Genomic DNA, 19,334 nt, shown 5'->3' with positions numbered 1-19,334 from the left:
TATAGCAGATTTCAGGTAAACACCTTGAGAAACCAAATCCTGCAAGGTTTGGATGGTGGGTCCAGGTGGGCGGGGTTTGGTGACTGCTTTGATGTGACATCACAAAGTTACAGAAGTCCTGACGGCTGGTTTTAAGGCTCAGTTTCTGAATACAGGCTGTGAGCATTTCTCTGTGGACTGAGGCTTTGATACTTTCACAGTATTATTATAGAACCTAGACCTAGGCTTTATAATCAAACAACACATGGACATCTACCTTTAGACAGCATGGGACCTTTAACCAGCTAATGATCCAAAGAGAGGGCATGAATTGTAAAGAAAACAAGATTTTTCCAGCATTAATCTCTAATTATCCCTAATGAAGTCATCCCACCAAAACACAGAAAATCACTGACAAAAATCCCAGTTTGTGATTTTTCTTTGAGCCTTTCTCTCAAGACCCTCATGAGAGCAGCTCTGCGGGGACGGTAACCTTGGGCTTAATTAGTTCAAGAAGTCTTGCTATATTCATGGAGTTTGAATCCATTTGAAGGAGAAACAGTCCTGAAATGGGACAGGCATGAAAATGAAGTCCTGACTGAGAACACGGATTTGATGATGCTATTAATACGAATAAGAGGAGTGGAAAACTCTTGTCATGCAGAGTGCTTTTGGTTCAGATTTCTTAAGTTCATAATGACTTATGGTAATGGGAACCAGTGTGAGAGGCAGCATGGAGCCAATAACACAGCTAACATCTCGTGCATATTTTACAGTTTACAGTGAATTTACTTTGTTTTTAGACGTAGATTTTACACATTAGGTTCATTCACCATGGATAGTACTCCTCAACCTGCCTTCTGTAGCTCTGCAGGAGCTTTGCAAAGTCTGAGAAAATAGCCTTAAGCTGAAGAGATGCTATCAAATCAGTGCATTATGGGAAACATTTCAATGTTATTAGAGTTGGATCTATACCATATCGTTCTCTGCTGCACTAATTTTGACCATTATTTTTTAATCTTAATCTTTCCAGGTCCCTAACTTTAGTGAAGTGCGATTATAGTTGTTTGGACACCTTTTAAATGACATTTAGCTCACTCATTCCCTGCTAGGGAATTACTTTACACCTCTCTTGTTGCACATAAAACGCTGTAATAATTGCACAGCATATATATTGAGTAAGTAACAAATCCTAAACATGAGTCAGCAATATCAGGCTGTACTGGTATCCCAAGGTAATATGACTCTTATTTTTTGTCTAAGTGATACAGTCGAACTGCAGTCAACCATAAAACAGTCAAAACAAGATTTTCCAGCTCGTGGAGCAATGCAGCTAAAAAGAAAAGAAGACACACATAACACAAACAGTGACACTGCTTCAAGCTCCCACCTCACTGCTGATGTTATGAAACTCAATGCACCAGAGCTGGAAGGGGAAATTTGAAAATTTCGTAATTAAATAAGATAATGTATCTTTAAAGGTGCCGAATGATAAAACTAATTTGATTCATGAATCTGAGATGGGTAATCATGATTCATAATCATCGTGATCATTTTTATACCCATCCCTGTGTCCCCATCAGCTAAATTGTTGAGTGCTGACTCCATGACATTGCCCACACTTTTCTTCCTCAAAGAACACTTCTGCGTTTTTTTTTTAAAGTCCCACACATCTTTTTTTTTTTTTTTTTTTTTTTTTTTTTTTTTTACAAATGTCACAAATTGCTATAATGATTGACTCACCCGCAGTTCTCTGAGTGCTGTTGCCTGCTTTCCTGCCAACTCCCACTGAGAGCGTCCAACTGTGCCAGACCACTTGAAGCTTTTCCTTATTGTCGGACACTTGACACATTTTGATTGATGGCAGAAGGCGAGCGAGTCCTGGCTTTAAGATTCCTGCATGGCGCCCGGTGTTCAGTACCCACGGCATCAGGGCTAAACATGATTAAGATTCTCGGGCGCTCCGGAGCAGAGGCCTGCTGATTGAACAATCAGATGTTAGAAATGCTAAACAAGATGTCCGGCCATTAAATTGGTGCATGTGGCGTTTTGCTACTTGACAGACGTCAATGTCAGAAATTTTTTTTGTGCTTTGTCAAGACGTCAGCAAACATCCTCCAGGGATGCTGGGAGAACATTATTTGCATTTTCCCCCCAACAATTTCAGTGTTTTGACACCTTTTCCCTCCATGACTCATTCTTGTCTGAGAGGTCCTGACATGAATAGCTGATGAATATACGCAGAAACAAAGGAAGAGGAGCAAGACACTTAAATCAAGGTGCCCACTGCACCTACTGTTGTCATGGCATTGACTTCTAATGAAGTCGTGCTAAACTGCTTGCATCACGCTTGCTTTTCTGTTGTTTATTGGAGACTTACGTATAAACAATGTGGGACATTAATCTCAGGGAAACAACTCTGTCTGCACTGTGGCATATATCTTAGTAAATGTCTGCAATGCAACCAGAAGCATGACCCTGTAGTGCCTTGAAGGTTATCAGTAAAATCTTACAATCAATTCTAAAACTTGCAGTCGACCAGTAAAGCTAGACAAGGATTGGCGTAATATGATTCCATCTCCTAAAGTGTTTCTGTAAAAGCCCAGCTGTAGCTTTTAGCGCTGACTGAGTGAAGGCAGGAGATTGTTTTCTGCCTGAGCCCGGTGAGAGGAGAGATGCACTAATCAAGCTGAGGCAAAATAAAGAGCATGCATAACCTTTTCAGGATCAGTAAATGATAGCTTGATGAATGAAGTTGAATAAATTACACAACCTTTTTTAACATGACCATCAAAGTAAAGTTCATTTATTATTTTCATTTATTACACGATGGATCTCATTTCCTTTGTCTTTGCCGTTATCACCTATGAATTATGATAACATTTTCCTCAGCAGCTTCACTGATGAGATGTAGAGACTAGTTAGACAAAGCTTTGTGCGCTGGGAATAAACAAGCAGTTTACCTAGGCAATTGACTATTGAAGCAGACACTTTGGCTGCATTTGCATTCAGACTCTCTTCCAAATAAGTGGTTTAGAAAATGAGGATGAACAGGGCATTTGTTTAAAACATGTCCGAATGTGTGACAAACAACAGAGATCTCAGCAATCAAACTGGAGAATTAAATGTCACCGTAACTGATTGAAATGATGGAGACTAAACAACATGACTAAAACAAAGCCAAGTTCTGGCAATTTCAAATCACACTTCCAGAAACTTTGGGGAACTTGTGAAAGACAAGAGTCCAAAAAAAGAAAAGAAAAGAAAAAGTTAAAATCGATGCTGTAGAGGCGCATATATCCCTTTTAATCCCTAGAATGGGTCACATTCCAAAATTGCTGGATCCTACACTTCCCATAATATGATTATGTAGCATCTTCGCTTAGACCTCCTCCCCGCCTGGTAAATCCCCACGCCTTTCAAACTCCATGCCCCCACTAAAAGTCTCCAATGTCAAGATGAAATACGTGGGTGATGGCACATGAGTAATTCTTTCAGACTTGACAGAGACGTTAAGACAACGGTAAAATTGACACGGACATAACACAAACTTGGTGAATCGTTCAGTCAATAATTTTGCGGACAGCGCTTGACAAATACAAATGGAGATCATTAATAGCTGTAGCAAGGGGCAGATACAGTAGATAGATCTCGGCAGCCTCATTTAGAAAGAGGAATACTTAGATAGTTAGTATCTGAGTGGAATATTGGTTGGATGGGGTATGATCAGAAACTTGTTTCACCCTCAGTCCAGCTACTTTCACACATTGACACACAACCACCCAATCCGGCCCTTTATTCTTCAGAGCACAACATTCTTTTGATGATTAAGCCACGACACAGTTTATTACACACCTGGCGATTAAAGGATGAAATGTGCATTAGGAATAGTAAATTATTGACCTTGCCAGAAAGGGTTGGAGTTAAGATGACACTAAAGACTGATACTAAAATGTTAGAGTTAGGTTTAGACCAAAGGCTTCTAATAAAGGGTTTGAGGTTAAGGATTTGGGTGATACCTAAGGCTGATATCAAATTGTTTGAGGTTAGGGTTACGGTGATACTAAAGGTTGATACCAAGTGGATCGGAGTAAGGGTGATACTAAATGTTTTGGGGTAAGGGTTAGGGTGATACTAAAGGGTTTGGGGTAAAGGTTAGGATGGTACTAAAGGCTGATATCAAGGAGTTTGAGCTTAGGGTTAGGGTGAAACTAAAGGCTGATACAAAATGGTTTATTGTCAGAGTGACTGAAGTACAGACTAAGTATGTTATGGATAGGGGTTGGTGGTTAGGATGATGCTAAAGGTTGATACCAAGTGGTTTAGGGTTAAAGTGATGCTAAGTGCTGATACTAATGATCCATCTGTTTTGTATTCTCCAGGTCATAAAGGCAATAGAGGAGGGCTACCGTCTTCCAGCCCCCATGGACTGTCCACCAGGCCTGCATCAGCTAATGCTCGACTGCTGGCAGAAAGACAGAGCCGAACGTCCCAAATTTGATCAGATAGTTGGCATCCTTGATAAGATGATCCGTAACCCTAACACCTTGAAAACCCCAGTGGGAACGTGTACAAGGTGAGGAAATAAAAAAAAAATTTGATTCATTTTAAAATCTTGCTTCATACGATAAAGAATTCTAACTTTTATTTCAGTGCATTAGTGGATGATCCGAAGCGTCCAGTGGATGATTTAGCTTCTGTAGTTCACAGATGAAAGATAAATCCCGGGGGATCGATACCCCAAAGCAGCTTCCATGACTTTATGGTCAATAGCAGGGCTTTTAAATCAATCTCTATAATGAGTTCCTGGTACTTTAAAGTGCAGCGGGGACTCCAGACCTCACTTTGACGTCTGTCAAATGAATTCTATTTGCAGTCAGAACATACTTTCCCGAGGTGAGATTGAGACTCAGAGGTTACAACTGGTTAAAAGGCACTTTACTATATGGAGACTATATGGCTTGGGTGTATTCAGATTGAAAAGATATTGACCAAAATATTTTTCAGAAGCAGAAAGCTGACACGCTGCATCTGTTTGTGAATTTTGTATTGATTGAAGCCAACATTCAGCTAGTTTCTCCCCTTCTTGCAATTTGCTGCACCGCTGGAAGCCTTTGGTCGTCGCTTTGTCTCATCTCCTGCTTGATTGTGTTTTCGGCGTTCTCTTTTCACATAAGACATAAACATCTCTCTGTGCTCTTCCCGCAGACCAATTAGTCCACTGTTAGATCAGAGCACACCAGACTTCACCGCTTTCCGCTCAGTGGGAGAGTGGCTGGAAGCCATCAAGATGGAACGATACAGAGACAACTTCACAGCAGCTGGCTACAGTTCCCTGGAATCTGTGGCCAGGATGTCAATCGAGTGAGTAGATACCAAGACCTGAAGGGGTTAAGCATCGGTAGTGAACATTAATACCAGCCGCATTTAGAGATCTCACTTACACTTTCTTCCATCTGAGCGGGAGTAAATGGGTCTACCCTTTTGCATTTTACATTCAAGTCGAGCGTTGGTTGACTCGCCGCCATCCCTTGAGGTTTACGAGTTAATGTAACTTTATGTCAAACATTGGCCCGAGCAGATAAACAGGCCTTTATTTCTAATTCCCCTTGTTTTATTAATGTAGTGTATCATGTTTTAGTCATTAACCTCCTTGTTTATTGACTCTGCTGTTCCTCCTGTTTTAATTTTCTCTTAATGCAAACTAAACACTTACCTGTTTTATTGATGAAGTCAATAAAGTGTACATTTCCACAGAACTAATTCCATCAGTTTAAAAGCAGTCAAGTTGTATCCACTGCTTTATTGCTCTGACTGTGTCTTTACATCAGAAAAAAAATGTTTTCAGTCACTAATTCCTTCTCATCACTTCTACTTTGCCCTATTTTTGCCGTAGTGGGTGTTGAGCTAACATTACTGTTACACTTTTTACGCAGCTCTTTCACATTAAAAGTCTCAGCAGCTCCAAGGGCGAGATTCTTCCCTTTCCCTCTTTTGGCTTTTAAAGCAGTGGTTCTCAGTATTGGTTTTCACTATAATTCCATCCATAAGTAATACAATGACAGAATGTATGACTATTGGGTTTTAATACTTTCGAATCCGACCCACGGCCCTTTGCTGCAAAAGTAAAAATGGCGCAACTCTTGTTGTTGTTCTCTACTACTTAGCATGCATTTGTAAAAGACTCAGACTTGAAACCTCTCACCTGGTCAGTGACTCATGTAGGCCTTAGGTAGATTTGGATCAACAGTCACAAGGTTAAACATCGGCAATGAGGGCTGAGCCCACAGTAGTCCCAACCACCAGTGACTTATTCAGCTGTAATATTGCAACTGAGTTCCTCACTTCCTGTTTGCTCAACCAATTATTGAATCTACAGCTTTTTTTTTTTCTAGAAAGCACAGTTAGCTGAGGGCTACTCTCCTTTGTTTTACTGTACAACGGACCCAAACTCCATAACCTCACAAGATAAAACATGTTGTAAAATATTAAAGATGCAAGATCTGTGAAAAAAAAAAAAAAGTGTTCTCACCATATCGTACTGAAGGTCCTTATAGTGTGTCTGCATCTGAAACAGCACGAGTCAGTGTGAAGTCTTGGCTGTGACTTTTCATTCTTATTGGCTGAGAACACGAGCATCAGCCCAGACTGCGGTTTGCCCTCGAGTTGTTACTGAGAGTTTCCAGTCACATCATGTGTCAACATCCATTTCCACATCCCCGTAAAATGTTCAAAGGTTCAGAGTAAACTTTCCGAGCATATTACCCAAGAAAAAAATGAAACTTTACTCTCCTTCAGATCGTCTTTTTTGCGCTACATCATTTGAAATTGATGTTCAAATGCATTATTGAGACTCCTTCCCGCACGATTACGAAAGTCCTGAAGCATGCTTTGTCCCGTACTGTGGTCCGGTGCATTGACCGACGTGTTGTCCTGTCTTGCAGGGACGTGATGAGCTTGGGGATCACGCTGGTGGGCCATCAGAAAAAGATCATGAGCAGCATACAGACTATGAGAGCCCAGATGCTCCATCTCCACGGCACGGGTGTCCAGGTGTGACTGGGACGGGCCACCACCACCTCAGTACGGGGGTCAAATCGAAACCAGAACTGATCCGGAGCAGCGCCTGGGACGTAACCGGGGATAATGGTCAAAGTAAACAGACATCTGCTATGTCTGACTCTTCCGGCTGCGTCCGGAGCGAAATCATTCCTTTGTTCCTCATTGAAGGATTGTGGTCTTCAAAGGGCACTAAAGAGAGGAAAAGGGCAAAAAAAAAAAAAAAAAAAAAAAAAAAAAAGAAAAAAAAAAAAAAAAAAAAAAAAAAAAACGGAAACAAAAAAAAGAAACTACCTGGACGAGACTTTTTCTTTTGTTTTTTTTTTTTTCCTTTATTACTTTTTAAGAGGCGCTTACAAACTCAACCACATATCAAACGGCACATTGGAAAGGAGTTTGACGCTTACGTTTCTCTAACTTAATGAATGATTTAAGTGCACACCACGGCGATGGAGTTCCTTTAAAAAGAACAAAAAAAAAAAAACAAAAACAAAAAAAAAACATCTTGTCTACTTGCAATCTGTGTTTTCTAATTTGTTAATTTTTCTTTGTATCTGCCACCGTGACATGTTGTTGCGCATGCAGCGATTCTTTTGATTTTGGACTTGACAACAGGGTAAACTCCTCTTTTCTCCTAAAAACAGAGGGGAACTTTTTAGGTGCAGATTCCAAGGTACCTTTTTTTTTGTTTTTCTTTTTTGTGCTTGAGACACGCTGGACTGTTTGAACCGTTTGCAGTGTTTTCATGGTATCCTCAAAAGTGCGTGTTCGCCGCCTACAGGAGTGACTTTTTGACGTGGTTTCAATTTTTTCTTTCTTTTTTTTTTTTTTGTTTTTTGTTGTTGTTTTTTAATCAAGGAATTTTTTCCGAAGAGTGCAACACTGAGGAGACGCGAGACGTGAACTGTTCTCCGAATCACCAGACTTCTTTTATATCAGAGTAGCAATATCCTTTGTCTTAGTGTTCACTACAGGAAACACGGAAACCGTTAACTTGGTTATTGAGTAGAATGTTTTAGCACTGTTGAAAGATTGTATTGAAATTGGAGCCGCCGCATGTTGTTTTGCCTAAAATGTCGCACACAAATGTTGGTGCATTGTACAATTTTTTTAAAGGGTGGATCCAAGAAAGGTGTAGACGTAATACTGCCTTAAAATATGTTTGAGTATTGCCGCTATTTTAGGCATTTCAATGGCAATGCTTTCTGCGGAGGGTGGACAAGCTCCCTATTTTTATTTTTTCTTTTGTTTGTTTGTTTTTTTTTTTTGTAGTTTTCTTTTTATCTGGAACTTGACCTGGTCAGATCAAGTTCACGAACACGATTTAATGCCACGAGTGACAGTCAGCGAAGAAGAGATGAACTAAACAGAGCAATAATTACCAGGTAGAAATGGTCCTCACCTGAATTTTTTTTTTTTTTTTTTAAGGTGCTAGGTGTAAACGCATGTGTGTGCTGTGCTGAGACAAAAACCCCTTTGGAAATATTCAGTCATCGCTAGAAAAGGAGAGAACCCAGGTAGCAAAATAAATCCGGCCACATGCTTGTCGTCGTCAGATCTGGCCCATATACAGCATGACTGCGAGATGCTACTTCCACATCTGGACCGATGCTGGCGCACACACAGAAAACTTTCCTGGCTGTCAGCCGACACTGGAGGATAACAGCCAGAATCAGCCCAGATGTGGAGGTATATATGGGCCAGACTTGGGCCGAGGATTCAGGCATATGTTGGGCCAGAAGTTTCATTTTGCTCTCTGGAAAGGAAAGTTTGGGAAAAGAAAGGAATGTACCTCTTTGACCTAAAAAAAAAGAAAAAAAGAAAAAAGAAAACGGTTTGGGAATGTGCTCAGAAAAACTGCTGTGCCAAGTCATCAGACAAAATAATCATAGTCGTGTTTTTGCCACTTGATATGCTAAACGTTTGATGAAAATCTAACACGGCATGGAAGTGTTGAACCGAGTGGCTGCAGAGATGAAAGAGGCAACATTCGAAACACTAGAAAGGTGCCAATTAGCCTTGCTGACATCATCTTCTGACACCAGTGCGCCGCCCAGAAATCAAAAGAGCCCCCTTCAGGGTTCTGGGTATGAAAATGCTGGGGACCAAATAACCGGAGCTCGTGTCAGACGCGGATCGTGCTGTTGAATTTCCCATCGTCCCCGGCTCCGTCGGCCGCCACCACGCAGCTTCTCCCTTGTTTATTCATGCATCTCCGCCGCTCTTCCCCCTCACAGGCACAGATAAAAGTTAAAGTGTCTCTTAAGATTTGCTCCTCTTTTCTTCCATGCAGCTTTGTATGGAGAACAGAGGCGAGGCGAGGCGGGGGGGGGGGGGGGGGGGGGGGGGGGGCGTTTTGCAGAGGATGTCCTAAAAGCCAATCAACCTACTTGGTGCCATCTGTCTCCACTTGGAATGCAAAAAAAAAGAAAAGAAATGAAGACACGTTTTCCATGTTAAATATGTTTTAGTGCAGTTTTCTTTGATAGGAAAATACAGTCATTCAGCTGTCGTGTAAAAAGGGGAGTGTTGCTCACAGAGGAAAAACCATTACAACTTCTTTTATTTGCTGCTGCAGCCTGAGATGTGAATCTATATTTTCAAAGTCACAAGTCATTTTCTCAAAGTTTTGCATAGGAAAAAAAAAAAAAGAAAGAAAACACATCAGGAATTGTTGAGCTCACTGACGAGCGGTTTTCATCATTTCTCTCCATTGTCTAGACCACATCCGCATGAAGTCAGCTCCATCCGCACTGAGCCTTTCACAAACACCCTCCACTCCACTCCTCTCTCTGGGTGAAGCTGAAATCATTCGGTGTAAAAGGAGGTGTTGGAAAAGAATCGGTCCGTCATCACGGTGGACGGCTCATTGTTGCCTTCAGATGTCAGTGACACAGTTCGGGTGTTGTCACTTACCTGTCTTTACATTTATTCTGCGAGAGGATGATCAGAAAATGAATATTTGATCAGGGCTGCAAGTACAGTGATTATTAGTTTCAGTCGAACTCCCAGTTATTTACTCCATTCAGAAGATAATTGTCTGGGCTGGAAAATGACAGAAAACAGTGAAAAATGGCTGATTTTAGTCTGTAATAGGTAATAATAAGATAATAGGAGAATATGAATAACAGCAAATACTTAGATTATATAACTCACATTAACAATTATCAAAACAGCCACAATCAGAGGTGATCACAGAGAGCAGCAGTGGACTGAACGGATGTTTAAAGGTCCCGTATTTTACACTTCTCTTGTGCTTTATCTGAAGTGTTGATCTATAAGAAGATATATCTCAGTGTAGTTTCACATCTCCTCTCTCAGGCTTCTCTCTGGAGCTCTGGCAACAACAGGTCGGTGAGCCAATCAGAAGAGAGGAGGCTCTGAGCCTCTAAGGGATTTTTTCTTTAGCATTAGAGCTAATCTGGATATTTTCACAACCAGGGAGAGTGTTTTCGGCCCAGTTGGGAGACCTTTTATTTAATTAGGCTGGTAAAAATGATATTGGGCAGACTGTGATAATTTGTGTTACTTTTTATACCAAAAAAAAGAAAAAATGAGGCTGTATTCCAGTAAATCAGTCCTTCTCATCCAAGCTGAACAGGCCCGGTGTGACGCACAATGTCTGATAATTGATGACCCACAAAACCAAATTTTCATTTTGTCATAGTGCAGGAACATGTTTTATTCTTAATTTGGATGATTTCCACCTTAATTTTGACTCGTGTCGTGATTTCGTGATCAGTCAATGTTTTTTTTCTTTTACCTTTTTATCTGTAAAATTTAAATTTCGTTAAATATTCAAAACTGACACGACATTCATTCTCATAGACCTCCAGTGTTTCTAACTTTAGGGTTTAGGGCAGAGCTGACGTTGCAGGATGGTCCTCCGCTCTCTCCCTTGGCTCCCGCTGCTGTCGCCTGGGCGTTAAGAGGCCGATCAGCGCCACAATAATTCCCAATGTTTCACAGCTCATTAGCTCATTCACTCACTCCGACTTCAGTGCAGTGTTTTCATGATTGTAAGTAGAGCCGAGTTCATGTGTAGTTTCCAGTACTGTCAGCGTAGACTGTGACAGCAAGGTCGCCGGTTCGAATCCGGCTCAGCAGCTTTGGTGTTTACGTCTTCCTGTTTGTGTCGATGGTGGATTGTGTTCGTACACATGTTGATTGTGCTTGGATCTTATGTTTTAAAAGCTTAGCTCAATGTACGAACCCTTCTCTGATGAGGTCTAGGCTCTGATTGGGCGACTTTTCATCAGACCCGATCTGGCAGCACCGACCGGTTACCATATTGTATGGTATATGTGTTTCAGAACCCACCTCTAGTTTAGCGATGTGCGTCACGCGAACACGCCGCGACGCACATCGCTAAACTTCCCACACCGTTTTCAGGATGATCCAGCTCACGATGCTTTGATGCATTTTCGACTGTGGGACTCACCCTGACCAGCTCTGAGCCCCCAACTGTGTCCCACACACACACACACACACACACACACACACCCTCCCTTTATCCGTACAGCAAAGCTCAGCAATTGGGTCTTGGCCAGCCCTTTGAATTGAATACCGGCATAAAGTCATTCAGTCAGCACAAAACTCCCCAGTTCACAGGCAGCACTCTGTCTAACCCCCCCGCCCCCCACCAACAACACCACCACCACCCCTCCACCCCTGCTCTCATTTTAAAACCAGGACCCCTGGAGGCCCCTCACACCCTAAAGTAGAACTCCTCTGTCCCCACCCTTTTTTTTTTTTTTTACCTGTGCTGGAGGAAGTTTGGGCCAAATTGAGATTAAAGTTCAGGATAAAATCGATCCAACGTCCAAATCACCTGCAACCGTCACCAACGAAGTCACTTTACTGTCTGTTTCAGCTTGTTTCTCAACCTGAGGCTGCTCAGCTCTGGACAAAAAAATAAAAATAAATAAATAAATAAATAAAAAGTTGCAGTTCAGCAAAAATACATAAAAACAAACAAAAAAATCTTGGATGTGGAGGGCTGGCTGGAATCAGAAGCAGCAGATAGAGCAGGAAGTTATTTTTCAAACCTTGTGGTACAGCAGTTGGAAATTAGTTTCACCGCTTTTGGCGAGGTGGTGGGTAATTCCAAAGAGTGCAGCACTGTTGATTGTGTCCGAAACGAGTCGAGACTTGAGGGAATCTTTGTATATGTTCTAATTGTAAAACTTGTACATTTTATTTATATTGTTTTTTTTGTTTGTTTTCTTTTTTTTTTTTTTTTTACACATATTACTCAGTAGAGAGCTCTGAATACATTGAAAATGCACTATATTTTTGTATCTTGCAGATGAATTATTGTCACCCCACAAGATTTCAGTTGTACATAATTTCTCATTTAGGACCAAAGACAGTTGATAGGATCTCCATCTTTACTTTGACTTTGTCTTTTTTTTCTTTTTTTTTTTTTGCCTTTTTAGTTTGTTGTACAGTAATACAAATTGTCAATTTATTATTTATTTTTCTGTGATGAAAGGATTGAAGAATATTCACTGGTCAAAAGTATTTTCCCCAACAGAAGATCATTTAATTAGACAATTTCTTGTTACATAGACAATTCTTTTTGCTTTGTAACCTTTGTAATAGACTGTACATATATTTTTGGAAATATAATACAATCTCTATAGAAGTTTCTGTCGTCCTTTGCAGTGTTTTTGTCATTTCTCATATCCTGGGTGGTGTTCGTTTACAAGCTATTTCCACATGGGCCGTATTTCCTCAGCATCTTTCATATCACTTAATGAAGCCTAAAGATATTTAAGTCTTATCTATATACCGATACTACTCTCAGATACTGCCTAAAATACTAGATCAGGAATCGGCGAGTACGCGAGTCTATGAACCGATCTGATACCACGTAATGTTAATTTACTTTTATCTATTCATTTATTTATTTAATAGAGACATAGTTCCAATACAAAGCATGAAACTCAGAGAGTGTAAAGCTATTTTTTTCCCCTCTACAGTGTAATTAAAATGCTCAGTTTTCATCATCATAAAACCCCAGTACGCTACAGATATGAAAGCGCAGTAAACACTCTATTGATGCAGCAAAGACGACACAAAACAAACGAACCGTCAAAACAGCTGATGATATCAAACGGTTTGTATAAACTTTGTAGTATCACACAGTTTTCCCTGGAAATGGCTTCTTCTTCGCTGCTCTAAAACGGTCGACTGTGCGGCCACCGGCAGCTACTGTTGACCAGATGCTGTTCTATCCGGACTCAAACCCATAACCTATGAATTATTGAGAATTATGACATTTTGACACGTTTGTCACGTGACGCTGCTCAGCCGATCATCGTGACTCGTCAGCTGTGGAAACAGTGGGATCGGAGCGTCTCTGTCTTACTCAAAGAAACTGGTTTTAGATGAGACACTTGACATCTTTGTCTTTCTTCAGTCATTAATCAAATTTTGTGAATATTTTAGTCTCGTTTTAGTTTGAACCGTATTTGAACATCCTCAAATCCACCTGAAATGACAGGTTATATCATTTAACCATGCTTCTTGTTTTGATACTGTAGGGCATCGGATCTGATGTCAGTTTAGTTTATAAGTCGTAAGCCACGGCTTTATAGCTCTTTCTAAGGCTTTACCCCTTATATAATAGTGTTTTAGTGCTTTTTTATGTGGTAATAAAACAGCTGTGATGTTGATAATCTATTAAAAAAATGCCTAATAAGGTGTTGGTACAAATCCTTTGCAGCCCTTTACCCGAAGGGGAAGGGGTCACATGATCCAGTCAAGTCAAAGGAAGTTTTCACAACCTGGCAACCCAACATAAAGGTGGTTTGTTAGAACGCACCATATATCCAGACATGAAACTCGTTCTGATCATTTATTTGAAATGAAACCAACAACAAAGAGGGAAACAATTCAAACGCCACCGTGCTCAGACGGAAGGAACAACACAAGAACAACAAGATGGAAAGACAAAAGGAGACAAAGAAAGAGAAAACTGAACCCAGACATCAGTAGCTGTTTTTCTCACAAACTATATTTCTGTACTTCAGAAGCTTTTGAAAAACTGTGTTAAACCTCACTAAACCGAACACCTTGAACGAACCTTTTCCAATCCAGTTTCAGAATCACAGAGCCAAATAATATCAAGATCCCGTGGTGATCTTTTCCCTGACACTTCTCCACACCGCCCAGTTTCTTTCCTGCCAACGCTCTGCTTTTACTATGATTTATTTCTCTGTCCCCTTCTCCATCGGCCACACAGCTCTGAAAAGGGATGTGGGACGCAGCTCCAGCGCTGTTCCCGCTGCACTGCAGGTGTGGCAGCTGTCCTCGCACAAGAGCGTCGACAGTTCTGCAAAAAAACAAAAAACAAAAACAAACCCAGATTAAATCCCAAGCCAACCTTTTTAAAGTTCTCACTTTCTTCATTATCTGTGCATCCCAACTACAGCACAGGGTTTAGGCAACAAAAACACACGGATCAAGAAGTAACAGAGGAAGTTTGTTTCGTGGATTTCATGGATATATTTCATCCCAGTTATCGTAAACACTCATCCTAATCATTTATCTTCTGGATTACACTTACAGCCACCCTTCAGGTGTGTGTGTTTGACTGTGATTGAGAAACTGTGTGGACAAACTTCCAAAACTTGTTTGCACACGCACACGCGATGAGACAGCCAGAAATGTCCAAACAGCCTTCCCACGTTTTGTCATTTAATCCTGCAGAAAACTCTTCGAAGGAGCTCGAACGGATTTTTTCTGATCACATCTTTCAGCGGCTCTGATTATTTATTCTGGTAAGTCCGCTGGCTCACCATGCTGTCTCCGAGCCTGCTCGACTGTCTCTGTGCAAGCCCCGGTTTGGTTTTCACATGAATTTGGCTTTGGTCCATCTGTTTCACTCTGGCTACTCCTCGATTCCCCATTAATTGAAGCTACAAGCCTGATCCTGCTTAAATGGTGAGATCATCTTCAGAGGTAAGAGTCTGCAAGGAGGAAGAAAAAGTACTCTGGTGTTTTATCTCAAAGCCTGGCTTTAACATCTAAAGATAGATACTTAGTTTGATAGTCAGTCCTTAAACTGGGACCTCATGTGAGTCACTCTGGAACCAATGCGCCTCTTTATAGTTATTACTGTCAAACAAATCTCAGGATGAGAGAAGTTAGACGGCTTAGTGAAGAAACTTAGAGGGTCTGTTCATCCAAATTACCAAAGACGTTTAAAATCAACATCTCTTTCCATAAACAGAGTTCACGTTCCACTGGATAATCCACAGAACACACTTTCATCACGTTCTAAAGGGACGACTTTCTTTGCTAGAAATCTACTCAAACAAATAAGCAATGTACAGATTCGTTGTTCAACTCCATGGCAACTGAACAAACTCCATGTGCTGATGAAGATTAAGCCCCAGTGACAAAACTGAACTGAAACTTCTGGCCCAATATCGGCCCAAGTCTGGCCCATATACTTGCATGTGGGCAGATTCCGGTATTGGCCGGAAGGTTTTCTGTGTGTGTGCCAGACTTGGTCCAGATGTGGAAGTAGCATCTGACAGTCATGCTGTATATGGGCCAGATTCAGGGCCATGGTCCCGGGTGTATACTGGGCCAGAAGAAAACAAGAATGTGGTCCAAGTATGGGCCGGATTTATTTTGCTGTCCGTGTGTGTTAAATTGTAAATGCACATACACTTTTCTAGTCTAATCAGTGTTTACACCACACCCACACAGACATGGAACAGGCATCCGGGACAAATTTGAGTTCAGTATCTTGCATAAGGACACTTGGACAAGCGAGGATTTAACCTCTGACCTTCTGATTACTGATTATTTCACGTGCCTGGAATGAACAAATAGTTCACAATGAAATAGTTTATTCCACATGAGTTGGCTGCCTGAACTGTGTTAAAGGCCTTATTAAAAAAAAAAACCTGTTCGAACCCATCATGAGAGTCCTGTTATATTCATCTGTCAATAAATGTTATCTCTGAGAGATTAACACCTGCACATCTTGGCAGCTTGTAGTGAGAAAGTTACATAAAGTTATGATCGTCATGAATATTTTTGGCAAACACAACACAAAAGGCTTTTGTGTGGTGTTTATTTCTCCAGCGCTTCTGTTCTCACAGTATCAGTATTTGGTCCCAGCAGAAGTGTGTGTGTGTGTGTGTGTGTCTCTGCCAAACAGTGCTGCATGAAAGTGGTGTGTTATGTGGTTTACTCGTGTTTTTTGCGTCTGCTTGGACATGTCTTAGCATGCAGCTTACCTTAGCGCCATGCTAACTCACTGTTGGTGTCACTGCTACTATAAACCAGCAAAGCGCAAAGTAAAAGTCAGGCAGAGAATGATAAATGTGAGGGGAAAAACAGACTCATTTATACCACAAAATACTAATAGTACTTTATCCAGTTTACCACCAATAGCTGCGAAGCTCTGTACAGACCTTGTAGAACTGTAGATTTCGGATGCGCACGCAGAACTCTAATCTCTTACCCAGCAGCTTTCTGACTGAACTACACCTCATATCTTACCTATCAGCAGTTGCACGTTGTTTTCTGCTTTCACAGCTTATTCGAGCAGAACCTGGTTTATTTTGCCACCTACAATATTTTTTAGAACCACGTATATTTATTACAAAGTGCCAGAGCTGAGTAATAAGTATTGTTATCCTTATTCTTATGTTATTCTTATCCACGAGACCCGAAGTGTTTGATTCACAAAATTATAACATTAAGAAAAAAGGGAAACTGAAATGAATTATGTGAAGATTGAAAAATCCACTCATCATTTCAAACATCCAACTCTAAATTTGATGTTTGTCAAGATACAGCAGTATGGTATGCGTTGGTAATAATATTAATAATAATAATAATAATGATAATAATAATAATAATGGCAGATATCAGATTTCTTATTATATAAATGTTGGCTTCAAACTCCAGTAACAGTCGGGCTACTATGTATAAATGTTAGCTCTCAGGCTAGTCAGCTAATCACCAGTACACTCAATATACAGTGTATTTCAAGGTACAGTTAGCATTAGCCTGTGTCTGTTTTCTATATCTACACATGTTAAATACATGCAGTGTTGAACTTAGACATGCTTTGTTGGGTGCATCACAATGCAATGCATCACATATTAGATCTGTATTCATAAGACTACAAAATGTCTTCATCTACATCTCTCCAATACGCCGATGCACTGCCACAGAAAAAACAGAGGAACCCGGCAGACTGCCAGAGGACGATAACAGGGAAAGAAATCATTTTGTATTTGGCGATTCTGCAATAATCCTGAGCCCTGCTCCACCGTTATTACAGTATCTGACATTTTGCATCTCATATAGAAGTCAAATGGGGATATGGAGATGAATGGCTCTAAAGTGTGTAAATTGATTAGGAGGAGCGTGCGGGCCTGACTAATGGTTTACCTGTTGGACTCCACAAGGAAAACAGATCATGACCCATTTAGAAAACAAAGGCTTTGCTTTTCACAGCTCAGACGTATCCTGTGGGGAAATATAATGTGGTATTTACAGATGTAACAAAGTAGACTTTTCATGGCTAATCTGTTGCTCCTGTCTTGAAGAAAAATAGAGGTGATTTCTTGGAGAAAGAGGGCTTGCATCCAAAAAAAAAAAAGGGTGAGCGCTTCATCAAAATGTTTAGCCAGTGACCTGCCTGTAGGAGGAGAACATTAATCCATTCTCATTAGGTTGTGGATATTGGAGAAAGTTTCTAATTCCACTGTTCCATGTTTCAAATTAGGCAAAGTTCCTGGACAACGCAGCCTGCATGTTTTCTACCTTTAAAAATCCCCAACTTCTGTAAGGTCAAGTGGTCGACTGCTGTGTGAAGCATTTGTTCCAACATGACGTCAAACCAGTTACAAAAAAGAAAAAAAAGACAGATTTAATTATAAAATATGAAAAACGAATTATTGGATAGATTTTGTTCATATGACATCTATTAAACATCTATTAAAGAGACACGTAAAACCAGACTGGAGGGCAGCCCAGGCTATATATATATATATATATATATATATACCCCCACAACAATAATATCATATATCTTGATATTTGGACTGGACTGTATCGAGATATTAAATTTTGGATATTGCCTAACTCTATATTACATATATTTATATATGTATATATTGCCTTTGGTGGACAGTTGCTGGTGTGGACACAGACAGGAAGAGAGTGGTATGATATTCAATAACAGTCGGTTGTTTGGAAAGGAATGTACTGGCGAACCCTTCTACACCACCTGAGCGAGGTGTGAAGTTGAACATCATAGTTTTTGAAGTATAATAAGTATAATAATGTCTCCAGGGCTCTACTTCCTAAACAGTTCAATAGATGTGGATATAAACACATTTAAATCAAGGGTAAGAGTCAGTGCTTTAACCTTGATTGTGACAGTGATAGTGAAATCAACAATGAGCATGAGCGTGGCCTCCCACTTTCAGCCGGAAGCAGAACTTTGCCTTGATTTTTCTCCTTTAGTGTTGTGTGTAATCCTGAGAAAAAAGATACTCATGTTTCACATGTCTCATGTCAACAAAATAATCTAGAAGTCAAACAACATCTCTCGTCTTAATCCTCCCTCTGGTTTCATCATTATGAGGGTAAACATCAGATTTTCAGCACAAAGTACTTTCGTTCCTCTGAAGTCACTCTCGCTCTCAATCGACAAATCAGGAGACACGATTATGGCGGAGGTAATTAAGACGCCTGAGTGACAGGTACAAGTGCATCTGAGCAGCAACTCTGCTGGAGAGGAGGTTGGGGACCATCACATTGAACCAGCTCTTCTTCTTTGTCGTCATGTTTTACGGGTCGACATCAAAAGGCTTCAGTGATTTAGCTCTCGGAGCGTTTTAACATCTCAGTTCATTATTTTGGTTTTACAGCCTGTAACTCTCTTCAGTGATTCTCTTCATTCTCTTCAAATTCACTTCTTTACATCAAGTTACAACATTTTAAAAAAGCTTACTTTTGACATTTTCTGCACATGGTAACTAGGGTGTGATTAGAGTTTGGGAAAGTTAATAAAGTAATGGTCGATGAGAAGGCAAATGGTGATTCCAGGTCTTTGAACTCTCAAGCATGAGTGTCAGATCCGCCACACAAATCGCCACTGTCCACCTGTTACACCACTCCCTGCACTAACACTGAACCTTGGTTTAAGACATAAACCATGAGGTGCAAAATCATCTAAAATAATAATGACATAATTCAAGCGGAAATTCTTGCGGCAGCTTTAGTTCACTGCCATTTTGACAATGCTGCCACAA

General features: G+C 40.5%; 1 protein-coding gene across 1 annotated transcript in view; it reads left to right on the top strand.

Moving 5' to 3' along the window:
• Window positions 1-7,237, top strand: part of epha7 (EPH receptor A7) — a 90,180-nt gene extending 82,943 nt beyond the window's left edge. Inside the window, exons 16-18 of the mRNA XM_022764640.1 lie at window positions 4,362-4,555; window positions 5,188-5,343; window positions 6,924-7,237. Of these exons, the coding sequence (XP_022620361.1) occupies window positions 4,362-4,555; window positions 5,188-5,343; window positions 6,924-7,038 (465 nt within the window). The 3' untranslated portion in view covers window positions 7,039-7,237. The remainder of the gene's footprint in view (window positions 1-4,361; window positions 4,556-5,187; window positions 5,344-6,923) is intronic.
• Window positions 7,238-19,334: the final 12,097 nt, after the last annotated feature.

This window comes from Seriola dumerili, unplaced genomic scaffold, assembly GCF_002260705.1.
Source record: "Seriola dumerili isolate Sdu_G_001 unplaced genomic scaffold, Sdu_1.0 BDQW01000025.1, whole genome shotgun sequence".
In the NCBI taxonomy this organism is placed as follows: domain Eukaryota; kingdom Metazoa; phylum Chordata; class Actinopteri; order Carangiformes; family Carangidae; genus Seriola; species Seriola dumerili.
Note: the sequence above shows the minus strand (reverse complement) of the source record. Positions and strands in the feature narration are given on the sequence as shown.